Raw genomic sequence first — 24,158 nt, forward strand, 5'->3', positions numbered from 1 at the left:
GCGCGCCGCATCGCCTACCGACGAGTCCACCCCACCAATCCGACAGGCGATAACCTACAGGAACCTATCGTGCCGCAGTAATAATAATAAAAAAAACAAAAAGTAAAAACCACTGGCCAATGGCGTCACTATATTTTTTGTTATTGCTATAATGCCGTATTGTAATTTGTTATTTGTTTAATGAATATTTTATATCTGTATTCTTTATTATACTTTAAGAATAAGATTATAAAATAGCCGATATTAATGTGATGGTATGTACAACAACGGTAAAATAATTATAAATTACAATTAATATATTGTACTTTATTGATTAGTGATTACTGTGTGGCGTGTGCGTTTTTGACTTTTGATATTTTGCACACGCTTTGTATCAATCGTATCGTTTTTTGATTTGTACGATTAAATTTTTTTACTTCTAAATTGACGCGTGCTTCCTTCGGTGGTCGTAGTAATGTGTTACAAATGTGAATTTTTAAAAATATAATTATTGTACTTAGTATTGTTACCATTGAACCATTGTATATAATCGTTACAAGAGAACAACGCCGATAGTGAGAAATTACAATAAAAATACCGTGTCGCGTGTTCCCCATGCAAGTTTAATCGTTGTTTAATGAAGGCCATGATGTCATCTTTAATCAATTAAAAACTAGCTGGAACGAAAACAAAAATTCCATATCAACCGTCGTCGTTGTAGAGGTAAATACAACTCTCTGAAATCTTGGTTTTCGCTTACTCTTTAATAAGAGACAGTTCATTAAATCGAGCCATTCTTGCTGTTGTCCTGGAATAACGTTAGTATTGTTTTGTTGTTTTGTAGTAGTATGCTACCAATAGTATATCTAGATATGGCTGTGCACTCACTTTTAGTATGCATGCCTACATAAAGTTGTTTCAAATTTTTGACATAATCTTCAAACGTTAACATAAACAATTTTTTGTATTTTATACTCAATGTAATATAAAGTAAATATAGTGATAGATATACTTAATTTTCACATTTTTTCCTATTTTAATAGTTACTTGTTTTTGAATTAAAAAATTTTATATTACATTGATTGATTAGTTATCTATGTACATATATATAATACTATGCCGGGTCCACACAGAGACGACACAGAAACAAAACAAAAACCAAACTCAAACCCTTCTTTTTGAAGTTTGAAAAAAATAAAACACAAACAAAACATGTGTGTCCATACTGAGTTGAGTAAAAATTAAACAAAACATGAACAAAATTCAAATATTTGTTCGTGTTTTGTTTTTGTATTCAATTATCCATACAGAAATATAAACTCGTTGTTTTATTCCGTTCATCTGTGGTCATTCAGTCTGTCTTCAAAGTTCTAGCTTTCTAAACTCTTCATACTTACAAATTTGTTTTAATTTTTTTACTGTGAGTGAGAATGTGGAAATTGAAAAGAGATATTTAAGACGATGAAGATTTATTTATGTTGAGTTCAGGGTATGTTTACCTACAGTTACAAAGTAAAAAAATAAATAATAAGATAAAAAGACGTTTTAATTATATAATAAATATATATTTATAAATAACCAAATTGGAACTGCCCGCAAAATCCCGATAAAAAATATTGCCTGTTGGTTGTTTTGAAAACATGTCCATACACGTTCGACAGTGTTTGCAAAAACAACAAAACCAAAACTTTTTGATGTTTACCGACTCCACTCGGGACACGACTTTGTTTTTCAAAACATAACAATTTATTAATTTTAGGAAGAAAACGTTAAATTGGTCTCGAAATAGGTACTTAGTGCTCTGAATCTTATTTGTTGACCAAAACAGAGGCGCTCAACCCTATATTAAGGTCAGATCATTGCCCCCCATATTTTGAAAATGTAGGATAGGGCCACTTCATATTGACCTCTTTCCTCTCCACGGTACGCCATTTTTGTCAATATTAAAATTTTGGGCCTAGAAATATTTTTCACCTTACTAGATTTTTAGGACTCAAGCGCAAATGGATCAAAATATTCTTATACCTACTTATAAATTTATAATACTGTTATACACTCATACCTAAAAATTAATCAAAAGATAGACCCCAGGATATAGGTAGTACCTTCCTATTTTATAATTAATTTTTTTATAAATTTGTTGGTAAATAAAATATAAGAAATATTAGATGGGCAGTAGTCTTTTAAAATAGGTATTAAAAAGATATCCTATACTACCTATTTGTCATGTGCAAATAAGTATTAAATATTTATTTATGAGTACTTAAATGTTAGAGTTAATTCATATTACATAAATACACTATTGGTATCATAATAAAATAGTCACCAAAAATGTTGAGAACCACTGCTATATGTTTCTATACCATCTTAGGGTACTTTTCTGTTATCCAAACTACTGTGGGTTTCAATTCTGATATCTAATTTGATTTTTAGGGCCCTATATGCAAAAATTTACTGTGCACTCTTTTGTTTTTCTTGAGTTGTTAATTCCCATTCCATATACCTAAGTTCTCTTTACATAATTGTATCATGAAACTAAGAAAAGCTCATTAAAAATTACATACTTGTGTGAAAAAATTATTTTATATTACTAATTTATTTACCACAAATTACTATGGTTTGAAGATTTTAAATAACTCCTTAAAGCCTTTCCAGACATATAATTTTTAAAGAGTTGTGTTTTATGCATTCTTTTTGTTTTTTACTTAGGTCGTTGCTTGTTTTATTAGTATTGGTTTTTTACAATTTTTTTTAAGTGAGTCATGAGCATTTTTAATGTACTGTATATTATATGCTCATAACTCACTTAAAAATTAAATTATCGTAAAAAACCAACTTACAAACACAGATAATGTTCTTACCATCAAGTTTCATAATAGGTCGATTCACTGTAATTTTTAAATTAAAGGAGCTACAAGTGTTCTGCTGAGCGTAAATTTGCTCTATTACACTCCGGTAAGACGGAGACAACAAATTCCACTGTTACGTACTCTCTAGGAAAATTTGATGTATAAAATCAGAAAAAATAGAAGAATATTTCATTTTAAAATCATGTGGTGATTAAACTACTGATTCTTCGAAGAATAAAATATATAATATAATATTTTCAAATCATAAGAACTAATATACCTACTTTAATCATATGAAATATAAATCATTTATTGAGCTGGAATAATGCTGTATCAACAGTGTTGGGTAAATTTCTTATAAACAGTAATAAAGTTACTTTATTCGTTACTCTAATGAAATTACTTTACTTTTCAATTTGAAAAGTAACTCATTACTTTCTCGTTACAAAAAAATAAATATTTTTTTATATTTCTTAACAATATTATCATTGAGCATAGCAATAATGTTACTAGAAATACATTACCCATAGTAAATAGATATATTTTGAAAAATAAATCAATATACTATAATTATTAATATAATACAATATTATTATTTTACATTTATTTATGTTTTAAATTAACTTTACCCAATAGTGTATCTTCAAAGTTTATGTCATACGCTTCTTTTTTTAGAATAAATGTCCCCTGAAACACTAAATAATCGCTATACAGAAGCACTGGATGGTAAAGCTGTGTTGTATTTAATAAAAATATTCTTTACTTATGTCATTGAATTCAAAATTGTGAGATCAGCTTTATAAAGAGCTTTAATAAATATGTTTAGTATATTACTATAATAGATTGGTAATCATAATAATACCCGCATTATAGACATATTTTTTTTCAATTCGCAAAAGGTAGGTACTTGATAATTCGAAACTGTAACGTGTTATTCAATAGAAATTACTTGGCAAAAGTAATTTCCATTACATTTTTGTTACTTGGAAATAATTCTAATGAAGTTACAGTAATGCGTTACTTTTGTTACATTACTACCCAACACTGCGTATCAAGAATAGGGTAATTTACTTTGACCTTAAAGTTTTCCTATATTATTGTTAATCTCCTATCATTTAATAAAGAACATACTATATGTTATATTTTACGTTTTCTTGAAAATGTTAAATCATTACTGGATTTAATGTTATTATATATCTCAGTGCCTATCCCTTATTTTTTTAATAAGATTTTTCTTGTTTCATTCTAGTCCCGGCCTGCTGGTAGCATTTGCCATATTTGCTGGTATCATGTTTTTACAGCACTGAGTAGATTATAATATGTAGATACTGATTTATTATAATTATTGGATATATTGAAACTGGCACCTATTTTTTTAACCTTTTTTCAAAAATTAAATTAGGAAACTAAAAATAAAAGTTTTAATATAGAGTTTCAAAATAATGATATACCTATTTATTTTATTTTGCTTTCAGAAACATGGATAATTCTGAAGCAACTGAAAATGTTATATGCGATACATCTCAACAACAGCTATTAACTGAAAATAACTGTCAGTCAGTTGAAAATGTATTGCTGAACAATGATTATACAGAGCCTTCAAAAATTATAGATCAAATTAGTAATTCCGAAAACCAAATACCTGTAGAATCACCTGATGTCAGTTTTCAAAATGCAAATGTTACTACTGAACTTAGTTCAATTGTTCCAACCGATAATTCTATGCCACCTCTTCCACCACTACCTAAAAATGATAATGGACAACTGCCACAAAAACCAGCAGGATCAGCCCCAGCTGATTACAACTTGCAGAACTATGCAAACTACAATAATTATATGTACAACTATAATAATTATTATGGCTATCCTTATCCTCAATACCAATGGGATTACAATAGTCAACAATATTATCAACCATATCAAAATTATTACAATTATAATTTTAATCAAGCAAATCAAACTCAAACATCAAAACCCCCTCCACCACCAGATGCTGTACAATTACCAGTTGAAGAGAAACCAGCTAATAAAACCAACACTACTGTTGACGACTCTAATAGGTATTAACTCTATATATTTTATAATTGAATAGCTGACACCTATTAATAAATATATAATTTATGTTGCAGGTATTCTCCTACAGCAGAAACTGATGATGATGATACAATGAAAGTATTATCAGAAAACCATAAATCTGATGTTCTTATTGAAAACACTACACAAATTACAAATGCTGCTTCCTTTCAAACTGTGAAATCTGAACAAATTGAGGTACAAAAAAATGTACTTGAGATTGACAAAATAATAAAACAGACCATTGAGCCTCCAGCAATGCCTTCGATTACACCAGTGCAACAGCAAGTTCCTTTAATTGCTCAGGTGCAACCATATAATACTCAGGTTCAACAACCTAGCTACTCAATTAATGTACAAAGTCAAATGCAATCAACTGAAACTTTTAACGAGGTGCTAAATCAACAGCAAACCTCCCCTGCATTAAATGGCAAAGATGACTCTATTGAGAAAGTATCCAAAGCATCAACAGTATTGGGCAAATCCCAAGCAAAAAAACGACTGATGGCATTTTCAATGATGAAACAAAAGTTACAAGAACAAAATAATTCAATTACTGATAATCAAAGTCCAGACAATGGAGAAGGAAATGACGTGGAATTTGTACCCGAACACAATGTATTTCAAACGGTTACAAAGAAAAAAGTTGTCACTAATAAAAAAGGTAAGCAGGTACCATTATATATTTGTCAGTATAATTTTTATTATATATATTTCAGCACCTTATGTACAATAATTTCTTATCTTAATTTATAAATTATGATAAAAATGAATTGCTATTTTTTTTATTATTTCCATATTTTTTGTAAAGACTTGTTTTTTTTGTATAAAAATGCATGTATTCAGATAATATTAAAAATAAGTAATAGCATTGATTATAAATACTGTTTATAATCAATGGTAATTGCTATGTAATAACTGTCAAAATTTAAAATATCAGTTTGTTTCGTGATCCATTTCATGTTAAAAAAAAATGCATTATTTGATTAACTGTACAATTGCTTTAATTTTATAGTTGCTAAAGTAATCAAGGCTCAACAAACAATTGAACAAATTGAAGAAATGAAAAAAGATGAATTGTTACAAGGAAATAATGCAGCATTATATCAACATCTCTTAAGAAGTGGCGGTAATTATAATATTTTAAAACAGTTGTTGAACACTTAATATGTAACTAATGTATTCCGTTGTAAGAAATTTATAGCATTGATGTATAGAAAAAACTAAAAATATATATTAAAAAATTAATAAATAAATTCATGTATTAGGTAGTAAAATTCTGTACATTTTATCTAAAACTTCTTCATACAAATTTTCAGACTTAGATTTTAAATTGATATGTAATTGTTATTTTTTTTTTAAATTTGGTATATTAGTTTGTTTTTATTGCATTTGAAATTGAATCTATTTCATCATATTATCTAACTTAATTTCGAAGAGAAATGTTCTGTGGTAATGATTTCTCAAAATATTTTATTCACTATTTATTTATTTATATGTCTATTATAATAGAAGCTTTATTGAAGTAAATTAGTGTAGAGTCTAATTTAAATTTTTTTTTAATTTTAGGCAACGAAGCTCCGATCCTTCAGAAACTTGGTATAGAGTCTTTGGCAGAAAAATATTCAGCTAAGATTAGAGAACAGGATAAGCGCTCGAGTAGACATCATCACAGGCGTCGAGATGAATCTAGAAGAAGCCACAAATATCGACATCGTTCACATTCAAAATCCAGGTTATTATTTGCCCAATTTTTATTCCTCAGCACAAAGACTGTACTAAATCCGATAATAAATATTTAGCGCAAAAATTATCCACAGAAAACAAAGTCCCGGGTCGTCAGCATTGCTGCAATATTATTCTATAAACTTTAGTGAAGGAAGCGCTGAGCACTTTTTGTACCTATTTGATATTTACATTATCATTTAAATAGAGGTATATCAATTACCCGAAACTATTACTGCTTAAAATTCATGTCGCCGTGACATTATTTTTCGTTTAGGTCTAGGTCAAGATCAACAGAGAAGCCAAAGATGCGAGCTCTAGAAGTCAAGAGTTGGAAAGATTTTGTCAAAGGTGGATTTCATTTTGACAGATTTAGAAGATTCAAGATGGATGAAGCTAAAGAAATAAAAGATAAAGAGCGCAAGTCCAGAAAAAAGAAAAGACATGGAGACCCAAGATCTGATTTCAAAAACCATAAAAATGAATCTAACATGTAAGTTTACGTTTTTTTAACAACAATAAATTGTATATTTATTCTTAAAGCTGCTATATACTTTAGCTTAGTTAATATACATAAATGTAAGTTGAGTTTAATGATAAAAGTTACTTTCCTGTTAACTTGTGAAAGTTTCAAGTAGATAATTTAACTCTATTTTTTTTTATATACAATTTAGAATTATACTTTTTTTTTAAACTTAAAAAAAAGTACAGTAATAAAATATATTATGTCTAACAGTTTAAAAAACAAAATTAGGTATTCAAATGAATTCCTTCAGGTACTTCAGATATTTGATTATTTCAATCAGTTATGACATCAAAAAAAGGATTTAAATTACATGAGTGTATTTTTTTCCATCTATTTGTCTTCAACTTTTTCCAAAATGATGTTTAAAACTTTTTAATATTGTTTTTATCAAATGAAAATTATCTAATTTGTTATTTGAATATAATTAATTAAATATATAACATTAAATATTAATCAATTTATTATATGAATAAATATTTAATGACACGCCAATATCATATCAATATTAAAAGTTAAATAATATAACCATTTTAACCTAGGTTTTCTGCATTCACACTTAAAGTATCAACAAAAAACCTGTCTTAATCCAGCATTGTTAAGACTTAATAGTTAATACATAAAAATACTAAGCCTAGCTTAACTGTAAATCATTAATGAGTTTATTAATGTGTTTAGGATACTTGGTAAATTAGTTATATTTTTATTTTATTATTATTATATATAATGATTATAAATGTAATATTGTATGATTCACTTGTATAACTCATATGTGTGGGTGAAGACTGGTAATTCCTATTTTTTTCTCCCAAAAAAAAATAAAATAATTGCTGTACTAGATATAACATGATATTTTATTTATAATACTTGATATTTCCTATTATTAAAAAATAAAATATATTTTAAATCTAATATGTTTTACTTATAAAAAACAAATACTATACAATTAATATATTAATAAATAATATTATATTATAATAATTATGCTACTGCATATTAAAGGAAACTAGTTAATTTGTTAGTAACTTAGTTAAAAGTAATTTAATTTAGATTATTTCACACATCCAAAATGTTGACTAGTTACCTACCTATTATTTATTTTATATTATTATTATTTTGTTTAAAGACCAACTGATACAGAAAAAGGAATCAGAGATCAGACACGTTACAACTTATTGGATCGCAAAAAAGAAATTCTTAAGGGTCTTGAGGTCAACACACACGAAGGAGACTTTACTAAGGATTTTCCCAGTTATATTATTCGATGCACTAAAAGTAAACCTGTCATAAAGTTTAGTGAAAATCCAGCAAATGCCACTTATCATCTTCAGAACAGGCAACAAATGTTTGCTACACTTCTTCCAGAAATTGAAGCAATTGTTCTCAAGTTCTTATCTGCAATGAAACCAAAAAAGTAAAATATATATATTAATCAATTAAGGGTTGATAGTGTTGATCCTATTATTAATCCCTTAAAAAATAAATTATATTGATAATGATTTAACAAAATATTGAACTATGTAATATTGATTTTATAATATACAGATAAGCTATCCTATTGTTTATATTGGAAGCAACTTAATGCATTCAACAATAGGTTTGTCGGTTCTGTTAACTTTGGATGCGGTTGAATACAATAAATTGCTCCAAAATTAATAATTGGTTAAATAGGTTTAAAGTAATGCACAAGCAGTCTCGGCAGTGCCTTAGATACTATGAGAAAAAAAAAGAATGTGTTGTCTGTTAATCTGTAAAAGCAATGGTAATTACTGATATCATATACTTTGACCCACAAGATAATGACTAGGGCTTTCAGTGTTCCAATTGTTACTTTTGCTCTGAATTCTTCGCTCTAGTACAATCTGTTAGCGTATATACTATAACTATATTAACTGTACGTTCACAACTACTGACTGATGGTAAACTATTTATATTTACTGATTAATGCATTAGTTGTAATTTCATGGCTAAACACATTTCTACAACTACTTTAAATCTCAAATTGTGATTAGCCTAGTGACATTCTAATAAATTTGTCTTGGGTGAAGGGGGTTGTTTTCTTAACCTACACTATTAATTGATTTATATTAAAAATATAATAAATGGTTATATGATCATAACACGCTTATAAAAAATTTTAGAGAAGAGGGATTTATCCCAATTTGTGTCACTGAGTTTGTCAATTTTATTTTATTATGTTATAAATTATAAATTATATTTTTTTTTTTAGGCTTAAAGAAATTCATGCTGACAATAATTATAACAGCATAGATGAAAAACTTTTAGTTATGATGAAAGATAAAAATATTTATCCATTCAAAGGTTGGTGGCCAAAAACAAGTTTTATTGTTACTCAAGTCAAAGAAGATCCAAATGTTGAAATAGATGAAGAAGTGTTAATGAATGAAATCACAATTAGTAAACGAACTAAAAAATCTAGATTCAATGATGATACATCTCTTGTTGAATTAAGACCTACTGTTCCATCTAAATGGGATAGTGATTATGATGGTAGTCCAGCTGCTGAAAATAAAGTAGCATATGTTGAAGTTACTCATGGTGTAGAAATGAATACTAATGATAATGTCTGCTCAATCAAAAGAGAAGAAAACAATCTTTTGGATATAAGCCACCAGGAAGAAGCAATGGACACTGCATCTGATGTTGGTGAAGATGAACCAAAAATTGAAGTGAATGAATGTCCAGTTCTTCCAGTTGAGATTCAAGAAGAACAAGGACACACTAAATTAAATACAGAATATGAAGAGTTTTTGAAAATTGTAAAAGCTGATAAGGAAGAAACTGACATTTCTATTTCTACCACTGCTACTAATGTAACTATTCTTAAAGATAACGAAAATAACCTATCAATGAAGTCTGTGTCATTGAATAATGATTCTATACAAGACGAGTCTGAAGATTATATGTCCACTAAGTCGTCAGATGAATCTGTTTCATTACAAAATGCTGCCGAGGAGTCAAATGATCGATCATTTATTGAAGAATTATCTTCTATTGATTTAAAACATCGAAAAAAGAAAAAATCTTCTAGTAAAAAGTCTAAAACATTTAAGAATAAAGGAAGTAAAAAAAAGAGGCGTAAATCAAGTTCTAGTGAAAGTTCACAAGATTCTGAATCAGAAAGTAATAGTAGTTCAGATGATAGTGATTCTGAATCAACCGATTCTACTTCTACAGTTGAGAAAAAGAAAAAAAACAAATCAAAAAATAAAAGAAAAAAAAAATCCAAAAAAAATTACAAAAAGAAACACAGGAGTGATAAAAATAAGACTAAAAGTCCCGAAGATGAAAAAGATGCTAATAGTAGTATTCTCAACTTAATTGAAAAAGCATTGAATGTTGAAATTAAAAAGAGACCTTCGGATAGTAAAGAACCTAAACATAAGAAGAAGAAAAGGAAACACGAAAAAAAAGAAAATAAATCAAATGAAGAGAATGATGAAAAATTTGAAAAAGTTAAGGATTGTTTGAAAGAAACAATTACAAAATTGGTTAAAACTGATAAAGTGAATAAAAGTCAGTCTCTATCATGTGATGACACTGTCATTGAAGTATTAAAATATTTAAATGACAAAGAAAAAAAGAATAAAAAATCAAAGAAAAGTTTGAAAAGAAAGCACGAATCAGATATTTCTGATGACGAAGAAACTCCCAAAAAATCTAGATTAATTGATAGTTGTTCAAAATCTAAAGTTAACGATAAGAAAAAAAAGAGTAAAAATAGAAAATCTGTTGATTCAGACGAACAAATTATGATAAAAAAAAAGTCTAAAAAAAAATCTAAAACTACTAATACTTCAGAGGCTGTTGATATAGAGGTATTAAACCATAGTAAAAATAAAAATGATTCAGTTCAGTTTTTTGAATTGCGACCCAATGAGTGGAACATAAATAAAAAAAGTTCCAGGAGGGGAGTCGTCCATCACTCGGAAGTAAAAATTAAAAATAAAACATCACCTTTACATAATGCCAGTAAGTCTAATAATAACGATAGAAAAAAAAAATCTGATTCCCTTAATTTGAAAGATAAATGTCCTCCTACAAAAAAAAGTAAAAATAAATTGCTTAATGTATTTCAAGACCACATTGATGAAAAAGAAAGTAAAAAACTATTGAATGAGCCCGACAAAAATATTACAAGTGATAACATAGTCAATACTTCAAAAAATATAAATGATGAAGAAAAAATTTTAATTAATTTTAAAAACTCTGACATCGAATCTAATGAAGAAAAACATTGTATTGAAGAAAATGATGAAATGTTAAACGAATTTGTTGTTAAGTTTCCTAATGATATATTTACACTGAAAAATGACAATAAAGATCCTAAGAGTATTATTGTACCACAAACACAAAGCACTCCATCTATTGATCTTTATGATAAACCTCCTATTACTTGTACTGTTATTAAACCTGTTACAGAAGCTATATCGTATAGAGATAAAGTAAAAATGAATTTAAAGAAACTTTCAACTTGTCAAAATATACCATTTGGATTTGGATTTTCTTCACCAATTAGCCTTATTAAATTTGATAAAAGCAAAGATCTTAAAGTGACCAAAGAGGAAGAAATATCTAATGAAGTTGAACCAAAAGTAGACAATCTAAAAGTTAATGAAACACAACTTTTAAAGCTTGATGAACCTAAAGTAGTTAATCTTTCTCAAACTCAAATGGAAAAACCTGATGAAATCAAAAAAGAATTACTTAAAATCCATACTGAAACTAACAATAAAGTATTTGATCATAGTTATGATTGGGATGATTCTGAAGAATCCGATATTGACCAACCACTTATTACAAGCACTAACACGTCAGAACATTCAACTGATGAAAGAGTAAGTGAACAGATTAATTCAAATTTGTTGAAAAATGACTTACCAACTATATCTAACAAAAATGAAATATCCTCAAATCATAGTGAATTTAAAGAACTTGAGGATATTACATCTAATGTGTTAGAAACAAATATTTATTCAGATTCAGTTATCAAAGAACAAGAAATTCCTTTAGAAGTTGACAATTTTGCTATAGAAAAAGAAGTAAACACCTTGTCAAATTTGTCTGATTTTTCTGAACAACAACTAGGTGTTAGTACTGAAATTTTGCAAAATGATGTTATATCAGTTAAAATGGAGAAAGAAAATTCAGATTCTATGTGTTCACAAAAGTCTATTATCGAGATACGAGGAGTTTCTAAATCCAATAATGAACTGATTACTCAATGGAAATCAGATTGGATTAATTTGGATAAGTCAGTTACTGAAATTAACCATTCAAGCAAATGTAAATCTGGGGATGAAGATTTATCATTGAAAAAGAAATCTCGCTGGGATAAACAACCTATAGATAGTAAAATAAGTAAATCACAGGATTTTAATAATAGACATGAAGAGTTTAAGGATGAAACTGAAACAAGCATCTTAACTGATGAAATAAAACATACTCCATCTAACAATGAAGATCTCAGTAACGAAGAAAACCAAGCATGTGAAATAATGTCAATAAATTGCATAAATGATTATCATGAAATTCATCCATATGTATATGATGATTATTCTCAAACTTATGAACAATATACTGGTATACCTATGTACTCTGAAATGAAAACTATTGAACATGATTTACTTAGTCCAATTGATTATAGTGTGTATGAAAACTTTAATCCAAATTATAATTACCATACTGAAGATTACGACATGTGGAAATCTTTAGACACCGATACATCTGAACATGGGATGATAAAAGCCATTCCAACAACCGATGAAACAGTTTCACAAGTAAGATAATTAATAATTTACTTTATCAATGACTATTTACTATCTATAATATCATCAATTTTATTTATTATTTAGTTGGTCAATGTTTTTGAAATTTATCCCACTGACAATACTTCTGTTGACCAATTTAAGTTTTCATCAGAGGAGGAAGTACCAAATGAAACTATTGGTGGTATTATTGCAGATAATCAGGTAAATAGATAGTAATTGAATAATGATAAATTTATAGTGGTTGTCAAAATTGCCAAATAAAGGTTTCTCTTCAAATCCATATAGTTTTCCCAAAATCACACTATTCAATACTGCACGCATTTATACGTATCAATACACATATTTGTTAAAAACTACATCAGTATTTATCAGTATATTAGCAAATTTGATCAAAATCTCAAAATACAACTCTTTTACAACTGAATTATTTACAGATTCCTTTACTTTCACTATACGTTTATCTAAATGAGATATACTTATAATTGTTATTGTAACAATATATTGACAGCCATTAGATGAATGTTTTCCAAATTTATTTTTTTTTCTAATAGTCATAATATATGCTTTATTGAACGGTGTTAAATTTGTGGTTATGAACAGTAAGTGTGCAGTTTTGAACAACCTTCACTAGAGTGATCACTAGTTGTAAACTAGTTGAATAAAACTATGCTTAATACGGTTTTTGGAGTTAAATTTATACCTATAAATAAATAATTTTATGTTTGGCTGAATGAAACATTGTTGGAGAGAGTTAAAAGTTATCTTGTAAATATTTTTTTTTAAATGACCGACTTTACCTATTTTTTTAACATTCTCATTAATAATACTAAATTACAAAATTGTTTATAGGAGGAAATTGTCAACAATTATAAATCAGATAGTGCTGATCGTGATGAACTATTTGTAAAACTATATCATCAACATTTTCAACATTACAATCAAAATCCAATTAAATACTCACTGAGTGATCCTGTTATAATTAATACAGACGAAGTTAAAGTCAATATTCCAGATTGTTTGACTTCTCAAGAAAAGTTGTCAGAAACTGATAAAAAATCTGATGATATAATATCCATACCGTTACAAACTCGAGCATATGTATGTATACTTGAAGACAATAATACCAATCTTTATCTTACTAGTGACAACTATATGGCATATTGTGCTGTTGAAGATAGATGTATGGTCCACATATCTGTAAATACATGTAGCCGTGATGGAGTTGGAAATGATGTCAGACATTGTTTTAATGTAAGCATAAGTGGATCAATAAATGAGTATTGGTTGCATGCAGATTTAATCCCATTTCATGTTCCATCTGATGCTGAATCAGGTGTGTTCAGTGATGATGAGATAGATTCTTTGGATTCAGGTTCTGGTCATGAAGATGTAGATAATGACAATAACGAAAATGATGATCTTAATATTATTGAAAGTGAATGGGAAATAGTTGACAACATTCATGACAATGTCAATAGTTGGCTAGATGAACCATATATACTTAAAAAATATAATACTGAGTGTGATGTTAATCATATTGATCAAGAGCATTGTGTAACTAGTTCTTCGGAATGTGACACTGATGAAAGTGAACTTTCAGATTCTTATGTTGAAATGCTTACCGATAAACAATATATTAATGAAAATCATTTCCAAAAGTCACCTGAAACTAAAGATAATAAAGACAAATATCAAAATATGATCGATAAAGTGGTACCTATAAGTGATTCTGAAAATACTGAAAATTCTGCTAAAAGTTCAGATTCATTAGTAGAAACTGAGGAGTGTATAAAGTCATCTGAAAAATCAATTTTGGATGTTGAAATTAAAAATAAAACTGATACAATAGAAGTTTTTACAGAGAATAATCTAACTTCAAAAATAAATTCAGAAAATAATGATGTCCTAGGAGATTTGGAAGAAAAATTAAACAATGATAATACCTCAATTAAGTTAGAAGAAAAAGAAAACAACAATGGAAATGAATCAGGTATTAATAAAAATTTTAAATAAAGTAGTAAAAATATCTAATTTTTCTTAATTGATATAATAACATTTCGAATTTGTTTTAATATCTTTAAATATTTTAAATATTTTACATAATATTACTTTCTATGTCTAAATTAAAAAATAATAAATAGGATAATAATTAATCATTGTTTTATACAGCTATTTTTATTAAATTTATTTATATTGTGTAGGTGTATTTATGAAAGAAGAAGTTACTGTGGTTGACCTTTCAATGATGGATACTATTATTAATCAAAAGGTATTAAATTATAATCTTTAGTATACTTTACTAATTTATTTACATTTGTGAATAATAAAAAAGTTATTGTAATATTCATTATGAAAAAATATTAATTTTTTTAAGAATAATTTGTTTAATTATGCTTGATTCATTAATTTTTAACTGATGAATGTTGTAATTTGATCAGATATTAATTCAGAAATTAAAAGTCCGCGCAAAAGAAAAGGTTCACGAGAAATTGCCCGACACATTGATGATTCGCTATAGCGACAACATGGATACGATTAAACATCCATTCTTAGGACTGTTTCAGCCACCAACTAACAGTATCCTATCTAAACCAAGGTAAGAACATGCAAAAACATATTCAGATGAAATATTTATGAATATTTTTGTATTTTATTTTTACAATGATTGTAATATTTATAAATTAATATTGATCCAATTTAATATGCATAGTTTCATTTTCAATATGGAGTATTAAAACATTCATTCTTTTTATTTTATTTTTAATTCGTACTTTATTATGTTAATACTACTATTATCTTATTATTTTATGTAAGGCTATAATAATGAAATCGTTATCTTTAATAAACATTAATTTTTTTATAACATTGTGTTTAGGTCTACTAAACCAAGCACTTTAAACTTGTCTAAACGTGTGACTTTTGCTGATGGAATTCGTCCTGGAGACAATCTAGCAGCATCTCCAACGCATGACGACGTTGGTTGTCCATTATCACCTCCCCCTCTTAAAACTTTAATGCGAGAAACATTAAAATTCAAACGTAACATGTATCCATTTAAAAGATCAAAATTACGCACCAAATTGACTATGATAAAAAAGAAAGTGGCCAAAGTAACTCCTTCAATTAAGGAAACCAATCAATCGGTCATTGAGTATTATATTAGCCGTCGTCGTCTTGTAGACTTGCCTATTGAAGGAATCCCTAACAGTAGTTACTTAAGTTCAGATCATTCATTAAATAGTAATGAGCAAACTGAAAAAATGTCTACACCACCTAGACCCACAAGAGAAGTTACTCCAGTGCCATCTGATACTGAGTGTTGGAATGATGATGATACGATTAAAAACAACAGATAATAATTCAAGATTGAATAAGCTTTATAGAAGAGTGAATTAATAGAATATCAACCTATGTCTTAAGTTCAATGTTACATAAAAATATATATGCATGCATTTATATTATGTCTACATAATTTTATATACACCATATACATAAGTAATTAATAATTGTATGGATGTATATTACATGATAGGATGACACTTATTATTATTTTTTGTCTTGAACAAAATATATGTATCCTAATATTATTTTTTTTTTATGGTCTATCCCAATTATATTAGTTGTTTAAAATAATTATTTATCTATGTATTAATATTTATTGTTTATTATATGAACAATGTTATAGAATGAGAAGTTAAACAGGTGCCACATTTTGAGTGCATAACAATATTTTTAAAACACTTTTCTTAAAATAATTGTTACAATAATATGACTTAGATATTATACTAAATAATAAACAAAAGAAAATTTAAATAACTGTAACTACTACTAATATGTATCATGCATTATTAAACTGCTGCTTTTGAATGCAGGCATTATAAATTTATAGAATAATTCTAAATTTATACTACTTACCATAAATGTGTTTTCCAAATCCATTTAATATTCAGCTCATTAAAATGTTTTTTTAGCATTTTTAATTTTTAATTTATGATTATTGATTATTTAAATACCTGTATTTTAAATTTAATGCATTTATCATAAACAAATTTCTTATTTTTAACTGCTACTTCTTTTTCTGTATAAAATTTTGATTGATTTGCAAGTAGCCTTAATTCAATTTTCCGCTTAGCAGCTATGGCTGACTAAAAACTTCAATCTCTTTATATTCCCTGAGAAAAAAATCTGAGAGTATTTATGTCATCATTAACCATTTTATTTGTATGCCCTGATAAATGATTTTAAATGATAAATGATATATATATTTTTTTTTAAGAATATTGTAATTGCCTTTTTAAGATAAGTTTTAACTGTGTTTACTGTTAACATAATATTATGTAACATGGTGTATTATATATTATGTGTATTGTAATTATATATAACAATGTTTAAAAAAATAATTAAAATTTTAAACAGATTTTGTATTGTGTAAAACGTATCACATTTAATTTAAAAATGTATCATTGTGTTTATACAATATAACATAAGACATAGGTACATTAAAAGTTGTAAGTGACCTCTAATGTGTTTTTAATTACAATTAAATAACTAAAATCATAATTCTTCATTAAAATGTGTATTTTCTTCTGAATATAAATGTCTATTAAAAAACTGTATTTATATAATATTATTAAACTAGTACTTATTTAATTTTAAACTTAAGTAACTTTTGTGGTAGGAAAGTAAATGTCAGTTGGTGAATTTGAGAGATCAAATTAAATATTCCCATTAGTGTCGAGTGTCGGACAAAAAAATAATAAACTGAATTTTTTACGAAAAATAAGTTTTTGAAAAATTAATTTTGTTTTTTGTGTGACTCAAAAACGAATTATGAATAAATAGATACTTGAAATAATTTCCATCGAACAGTTTTATTAGACTTAATAAACGCCTAGAATTTCTGTAAAATTCTGCCCTTTTTTATTTTCCCAGTGCTTCTGAAATCTAAAGGGAATTTTCAATTTTAACTTCTAAAGTCTATTTCAAAAATTTCCATAACCACTAAAATGTTGAAATTTGAAACATTTCGACTACGTCTATTATGGTGTACACAGACACAAAAAAACATAATTCTAATATAAAGGTTTTCATCGCTCCGCTTAGTATTTACCTACATGATATAATAATATAACTGTAAATCAGTTTTTTTTTGTACCAATCAGAATCTTGGATTTTAGTTTATAGTATATTTAGCTTGCTAATATGTAATCAATATTCATTATAAGTAAGTAACCCAATATGTAATATTAACATAATAACGTGTAATTACCAGCTATTACCAATTAACTGTTCTGTAAGATTCAGAGTAAAAAGACCAATTCAATAAATTGATGAAAACGCACTTTTTTCGTTTCACAATATTACATTTATAGTCATACCACATTATTATCACAATATCACGGCTTATTACTTAAGGTATGGATGTAACGGGAAGCCGTGTAGACGATTGTTAGGATAGATATTGTACGTTGCATAAATGTTGTTCAATGACAATAACAGGTTGTAACACAGTTTTAAAATCTTTAATAATTTTTTTCTTACAGTAAGTAATAGAAACAACACAATATACACATATAGGCAAATATTAATGCAGGTACGTAGGTACTAAATAGATTTAAAGATCGTCGGTTAAATCAACATCATATAAAATGGAAATATTTATATAGGTAAAGTATAAACAATAGTAGGTACTAGGTATATTATAAGAACATCGAACAATATATTAACAGCTGAGATAATATTTTTATTTCTTTTTATTCAAGGGATTAGAGGCAACCGGGATAGTTGAATAGCACTTATTACCTACAAAGAAATGGTCGATTGCACTTGGATTGGAAAAAGGTAATGGTTGAACTGCTCTCGGATAATGTAGGACGTGAATAGGGCGGAATAGGCCCCTACTATACCTATTTATAAAAAATCACAAACAATTTTTAAGTGTCCATACCTATAATCTACATTGCGGTAATAGGTAAGTCTGGTATCATAATGACAAGAATAATACACTAATTATAGAAATAATAATTTATCATTAATAGTAATATGTTATGTTATAAACACATCTGTTATATGTTATTATACTATACATTACGACTAGGTTGAGTCGAAGGGTCAGAGCTTTTAGATTTTCAAACACTGATTAAGTAGTTTTAATATGAATGGGTATTTGTTATTTAAACAATTGTATATTTTTAACAACTTTTCAAGAAAAACGAAAACTTGATTTGTTCTTTATTAATTTTCATTTTAAGTATCATATTAATTTTTTTTAAATATCATTAGGTACTTACTGTATAGAATATAGATTAAATACCTACCTTGCTACACATAATCTATACCTGGCTATAGATTTTATATAGATGTGTGATTCGATAGGTATGATCAATCCTCATCCCAATTTTTCGTTAAATAAACTAAGATCAAATTTTAAAATCCATGAGATTTTTTTGTATAACTTAAAGAGAGTTCTGTATAGGCGATACAAAGTCTGTTATAATATAAGGGCCCCCTTACTGACCTTACCCCGTCATTGCTGTAAATTAATTAGTGGATAGTTTTTGATGTACCTACCTACCTAACTAATTCAAAATTCAAACAAGTAGTTTTTAATATTTTTAAATGTTTATACTCAGAATAATAGTCCCGATAATTTTAAAATGATTTTACATAAATTTTAGAATCTACAGGGGTGTACCTAGGAATTTTTTATGGGGGGTCCAAAATTTTTATTTTATTTGTTCTCTAATTATAATTATAGTTTAATTCATTACCAACATATTACTGTTAATAACTATAATAATAGTTACAATAGTTATATACACACTCACAGCGCATATACAGAAAGGTTTACTACAATAATAGGTAGGTAGGTACCTACTATAACTTTAAATTCATTTTTATTTGGTAATAAAATGTTATAAAAATTACATTATTTAACTTATAATAATAATTTTTTTTTTTTATTGATCGTTTACAACTTCGGCAACAAAGGCCATTAGTTATTATAATTATTATCATAAATATATATTTATTTTAAAATTTTAATCTCCTATTATTTTTTACAAGTTCCTCAATGATATTATCTGGTGTTAAGATTTCATTTCGATGAATATTAAGCATCGCAAGTTCATTTAGTCTGTCTTCCGAAGATAATGGGAAATTAAAATACACTGTAAATCTTATTAAACTGTTTACTATTAAACAATTATGTAAAATGTAAATGTAGAAATTTCAATGGTGGTCCGGACCCCCCCCCCCCTGGGTACGACCCTGTTGTAGATACCTAATATTGGATTTAGAAATTACGAGTATTTTACTTGGACGTTCGACCATTTTATGATTGAGTAAGACGTAAGACTATCGCTACAAAACAATAACTCTCAATATAGGTATAACTATATCGTCTTAATCTGTCATACATTTCTCTACCGACCCTACCTCATCATCATGGACATATTATCAATTATCTATTTATTTTTATTTATTTTATCCAATTAAATAAGAAAGCAAATATCCGCAATATCAAAAAGAAACTAAAAATGAAAACTTGGCTGTTTTTTGTGAAAAGTTAATGTAAAAATGTGGTATATTTTATGTGTATTCGGTCAAAATATCCAAAGATAAATCAATTCAATTTTTTCAAGAAGATTTTATTTCATGCTTATAAATTAATAATTTATTATAATCATACAGGTAACTATAATTGTAATAGGTACAATATTATAATAAAAGCTCACCAAGCTCAGATAATAGGTACAAGGTACGGTATATAATATACAAATATACAATGTGTGTAATGGTTTATAAACAATAGTCCAGGACTCAACATTTTATGTACCTACCTAATCCATATTTGTAAGAAATAACTAATAAGTATATTTAAAATGTAATTTGATACAAATGTAATTCAAGATAAATGTAAATAATAACATGTAGGTATTTAATTGCATAATTTTATATTTTTATATTGATTATTGATGGTCGATGGAACTTTTGATAATTACCTAAACTTAGTAAGTAATAATTATTTATTAATATTATACACAAACATTCAATAATTTAATATAATTTGTTTAGTACTTATTAATTTAGATCAATCACAAACGTCCGAAAAATTGAACATTATTATTATTGCGAAAATGTACCTGAACAATAAATAAATAGAACCACGCGAATTGGGTACAATTGTATCATTGAGGAATACAAAGATGATAGGTACCTAGTGGAATATGAGTATATTATTGTTCTTAATTTATTAAATGCCATTGAAAATCATCTTATAAAATTTGTATCTATTGATCATAATGATATACAAAATTTAAAAAATGTCGGTTCCGTATTTAAATTATTTCTATTATTTCTATTTTATTTGATAATTAAAAATATTCAAAAGATTTTTATAAAAAATTGTATTTTAAATATTTTTCTATCACCGTTACCGTACTCCGATCGTCTATAGTTTAAGGCATGAGGAAAAAAATTCGGGTAAATAAGCCACATAAACTTTATTTGGTAGAAAAATTTCCATCTATATTTTCACTTTCCTCGTGCAATGTTTTGACAACCAAACTAGTGGTGGGCCACCGAGCATTTATAATATGGTTGAATGGTGAAGGAATAACAGTCGCAACCAACATCAAAATATTTGGATAGGTATTAATAAGGAAAATTAAAATGGTATAATTCCTATTCGAACGAAGAGAAATTTACTTAATTTGAGAGATTTGAGTAGCGGAATAATGCTAAGAAAGAGTTGTACAGCTATCTACCTACCGTAGAAAAATAATTACAACATGTATCTATGTAAATAAAAAAAAATGTACCTAACTAATTAAAATCCGGTGTACGTATTGCACAGTCTAAAGTAATAAAATTGTATGAAAACTGCGTGATTAAATTGGTTTTTATTTTTATATGCTATTGAGTATTGACTGTATCCTCTATAAGTATTACCAAAAGGGCTAAAGTATTATTTTTTACAATGAATCTATACATTAAAAATGTATTAATGTTTTTAACTTTCAAAGCTATATATACCCCTTTGACTGCGTTCTATCATATACGTAGATGATACTGTTATTTTTACAATGGTTTATTCACTACTATAATAGTACAATTGTATAATATGTATATAATAGGTAGGTACTTAGCTACGCATATTAAATCTTTGTATTGAATTTTTTCCACAACTTTTTTTACCGGCCTTTTTCCTCTTAGATGCATGTTTAGTGTGTGAATATTCTATTTTTGGATGCATTAATCTAGAATCCTTAAATTATATTATCTGCTATGGATATTTAAAATAATTTTTTATTTACAAGGATATAATTATATTTAATATGTACAGAAGACTATTTCACTTAAACACGTGACTCATTAGATGTTTTTGAAAAAATGTCTTAAGGAAAATTAATTTTTTACACACACACATAAATAGGTAGGTACTTAATGTGATTTTAGAGGTATAATATTATACATTTATATCGACATTTGAATGCAAGTGTATACAAGTATTTTAGAAACTCCGATCATTCGATCGCCGTATATTTCGAACACTGTTGTACCAAAATAACTCAGTCCACCGCCACGCCGCCTCCATATATATATATATATATATATAAACCTGCACCGGTGCGGTGTGGTCATCATCACCTCTGCGGGCACGAGTCGGCCACCGCGAAGCTACGGGGCTGGAGGTTCATGGACGCCGACCTGGGGGGGCTTTGGCGCGCCGGCGGTTTTTCGGCAATCGGCGACACCGACTTGCAGTACCTGAGCGACGTACCAGCGACCGCGGCGGTCGAGATGCCGGCCGCGGCGGCTGACTTGCGGTGGTTCTTGCCGCGGTGGTCAGCCCGCCCGACCGCCGGCGTCCCGTTGTCGCAGCGTTGCAGCTGTTTGGCCGCGTCGCGTTTCTGTTGCTGCAGTTGTCGGTGTTGCTGCAGCGTGTTCCCGAAAGCCGACGCGGACAACAGGCGGCTGCCGCCGGCCGCCACGGCCCTGGCCACCGCGGCGCTCGTACCGCCGCCGGCACCGTCGTGGGCCGCGTTTTGTTGCTGGAGCTGGTGCTGTGGTTGCTGTTGGTGCCGGTTGGACACGCGAAAGCTGCTAAAGTTCACCAACCGGCCGGGGTGCGTGCGATGGTATTGCGACTTGGTGCGCGTCAGGTTGTTGTCGCCTGCAACATCTGTAACACGTGTACGCGCGCGCCCACATCAGTCTAGCGTCATCGAACAGCAATGTAAAGTAATGTGATTAATGTTGTTGTTTCCGGGTACGACACAATTAATAAATACTTTACGATTAATAGTGAGCTAATGGTAATACCTAGTGCCAGTGTCGTACTAAGATCTGAATTTCGGGTGGGGTGGGAATAATTTTTAATTTTTTTTGAAAATTGGATCACCTGAAACCTGAACAAAGCATATATCGTTCATTTTAATAGACTACTAATTTTTATTCGTGCTATTTTTTTTTTATTTACATGTGCCACCCTAAATTTTGGTTTTCTCAAAATAAAAAAATTCATTCAAGTTTGTTTTTTTGGAGGGGCGAGAGGGGGGTTAGGTTATTCAGTTCTTAAATATATTTCAAAATGGGTTTCAGCCCAAAATATTCGTGAATGTACACCTGCGTGTACGACTTTACACAAGCTGAGGATATAATAATAATATAATATATAATATAATATAATAATATAATATATGGGTCATCATTGTAGTGACTAATAGTAGAGCATGCAACAGTCTTAATCGTATGGTTACCACATCCACGATACTATACAGACAACGATAAATATAATATAAAAAAAACTTGGCAATCCGAAATATATTTCGTTGTTCCCCCATATAAATAAATCAATCTCGACACCTGTAGTATATCCAAAAGTGCTAGTGTTGTGGACATTTAAAATTTATTGCTACCCAGTGTAGTGTACATCATAAAAATATATCATAATATGCGTAGGTAAAATTGCATTTATAAATAGTAAAGACAGGTTTTTCAAATATTAATGTTTATATTTTTAACGTATTACGTAACGGTAATGTTGTACACTGATACCAATACTTATATAGTTAGACATATTTTGCACGTGATCTGTAAAGCTAAAACTTTTTTTTATGCCGAGTTAATTTAAAATCACCTCAACTGCAGCAGACGTGTTAGAAATGTTAAAATGCAGGTTAGCAGATGCAGTACTCAATTGTTACGGGCTCC

At 28.2% G+C, this 24,158-nt stretch overlaps 2 protein-coding genes across 8 annotated transcripts in view; one reads left to right on the forward strand and one right to left on the reverse strand.

The window, feature by feature from the left end:
- The first annotated feature begins 227 nt into the window (after positions 1-227).
- Positions 228-17,514, forward strand: LOC107163061 (uncharacterized). Of its 3 annotated transcripts, none has more exons than XM_089224753.1 (13): positions 228-797; positions 4,304-4,888; positions 4,958-5,565; positions 5,917-6,030; positions 6,471-6,636; positions 6,904-7,119; positions 8,276-8,563; positions 9,380-12,950; positions 13,026-13,142; positions 13,791-14,931; positions 15,143-15,210; positions 15,380-15,537; positions 15,817-17,514. In XM_089224753.1, the coding sequence occupies exons 2-13, from the start codon at positions 4,308-4,310 to the stop codon at positions 16,295-16,297; spliced, it is 7,509 nt and encodes a 2,502-aa protein (XP_089080879.1). In that variant the 5' UTR covers positions 228-797; positions 4,304-4,307; the 3' UTR covers positions 16,298-17,514. The 3 variants fall into 3 exon arrangements, with proteins under 3 accessions (XP_089080879.1, XP_089080878.1, XP_089080880.1); XM_089224752.1 differs by having other exon boundaries at positions 228-702; XM_089224754.1 differs by lacking the exons at positions 228-797; positions 4,304-4,888; positions 4,958-5,565; positions 5,917-6,030; positions 6,471-6,636 and adding an exon at positions 6,722-6,836.
- Positions 17,502-24,158, reverse strand: part of Ac78C (adenylyl cyclase 78C) — a 161,502-nt gene continuing 154,845 nt past the window's right edge. For 4 of the 5 annotated variants that reach the window (XM_089224755.1, XM_089224756.1, XM_089224757.1 and 1 more), the window contains one exon: positions 17,502-23,127. In XM_089224755.1, the coding sequence (XP_089080881.1) occupies positions 22,589-23,127 (539 nt within the window). In that variant the 3' untranslated portion in view covers positions 17,502-22,588. The remainder of the gene's footprint in view (positions 23,128-24,158) is intronic. The other variant, XM_089224760.1, reaches the window with a different exon arrangement.

The sequence above is a fragment of the Diuraphis noxia genome, unplaced genomic scaffold (genome assembly GCF_037042655.1).
Source record: "Diuraphis noxia isolate RWA-SAM2 unplaced genomic scaffold, SU_Dnox_SAM2 contig0003, whole genome shotgun sequence".
Taxonomy (NCBI): Eukaryota; Metazoa; Arthropoda; class Insecta; order Hemiptera; family Aphididae; genus Diuraphis; species Diuraphis noxia.

Excerpts from the sequence above, each read along its gene's own strand:
- LOC107163061 (XM_089224753.1), top strand. The coding sequence starts at position 4,308 with ATGGATAATTCTGAAGCAACTGAAAATGTTATATGCGATACATCTCAA. Across the intron at positions 7,120-8,275 it reads CATAAAAATGAATCTAACAT|ACCAACTGATACAGAAAAAG; the intron begins GTAAGTTTACGT and ends TTTTGTTTAAAG. Across the intron at positions 12,951-13,025 it reads CCGATGAAACAGTTTCACAA|TTGGTCAATGTTTTTGAAAT; the intron begins GTAAGATAATTA and ends TTTATTATTTAG.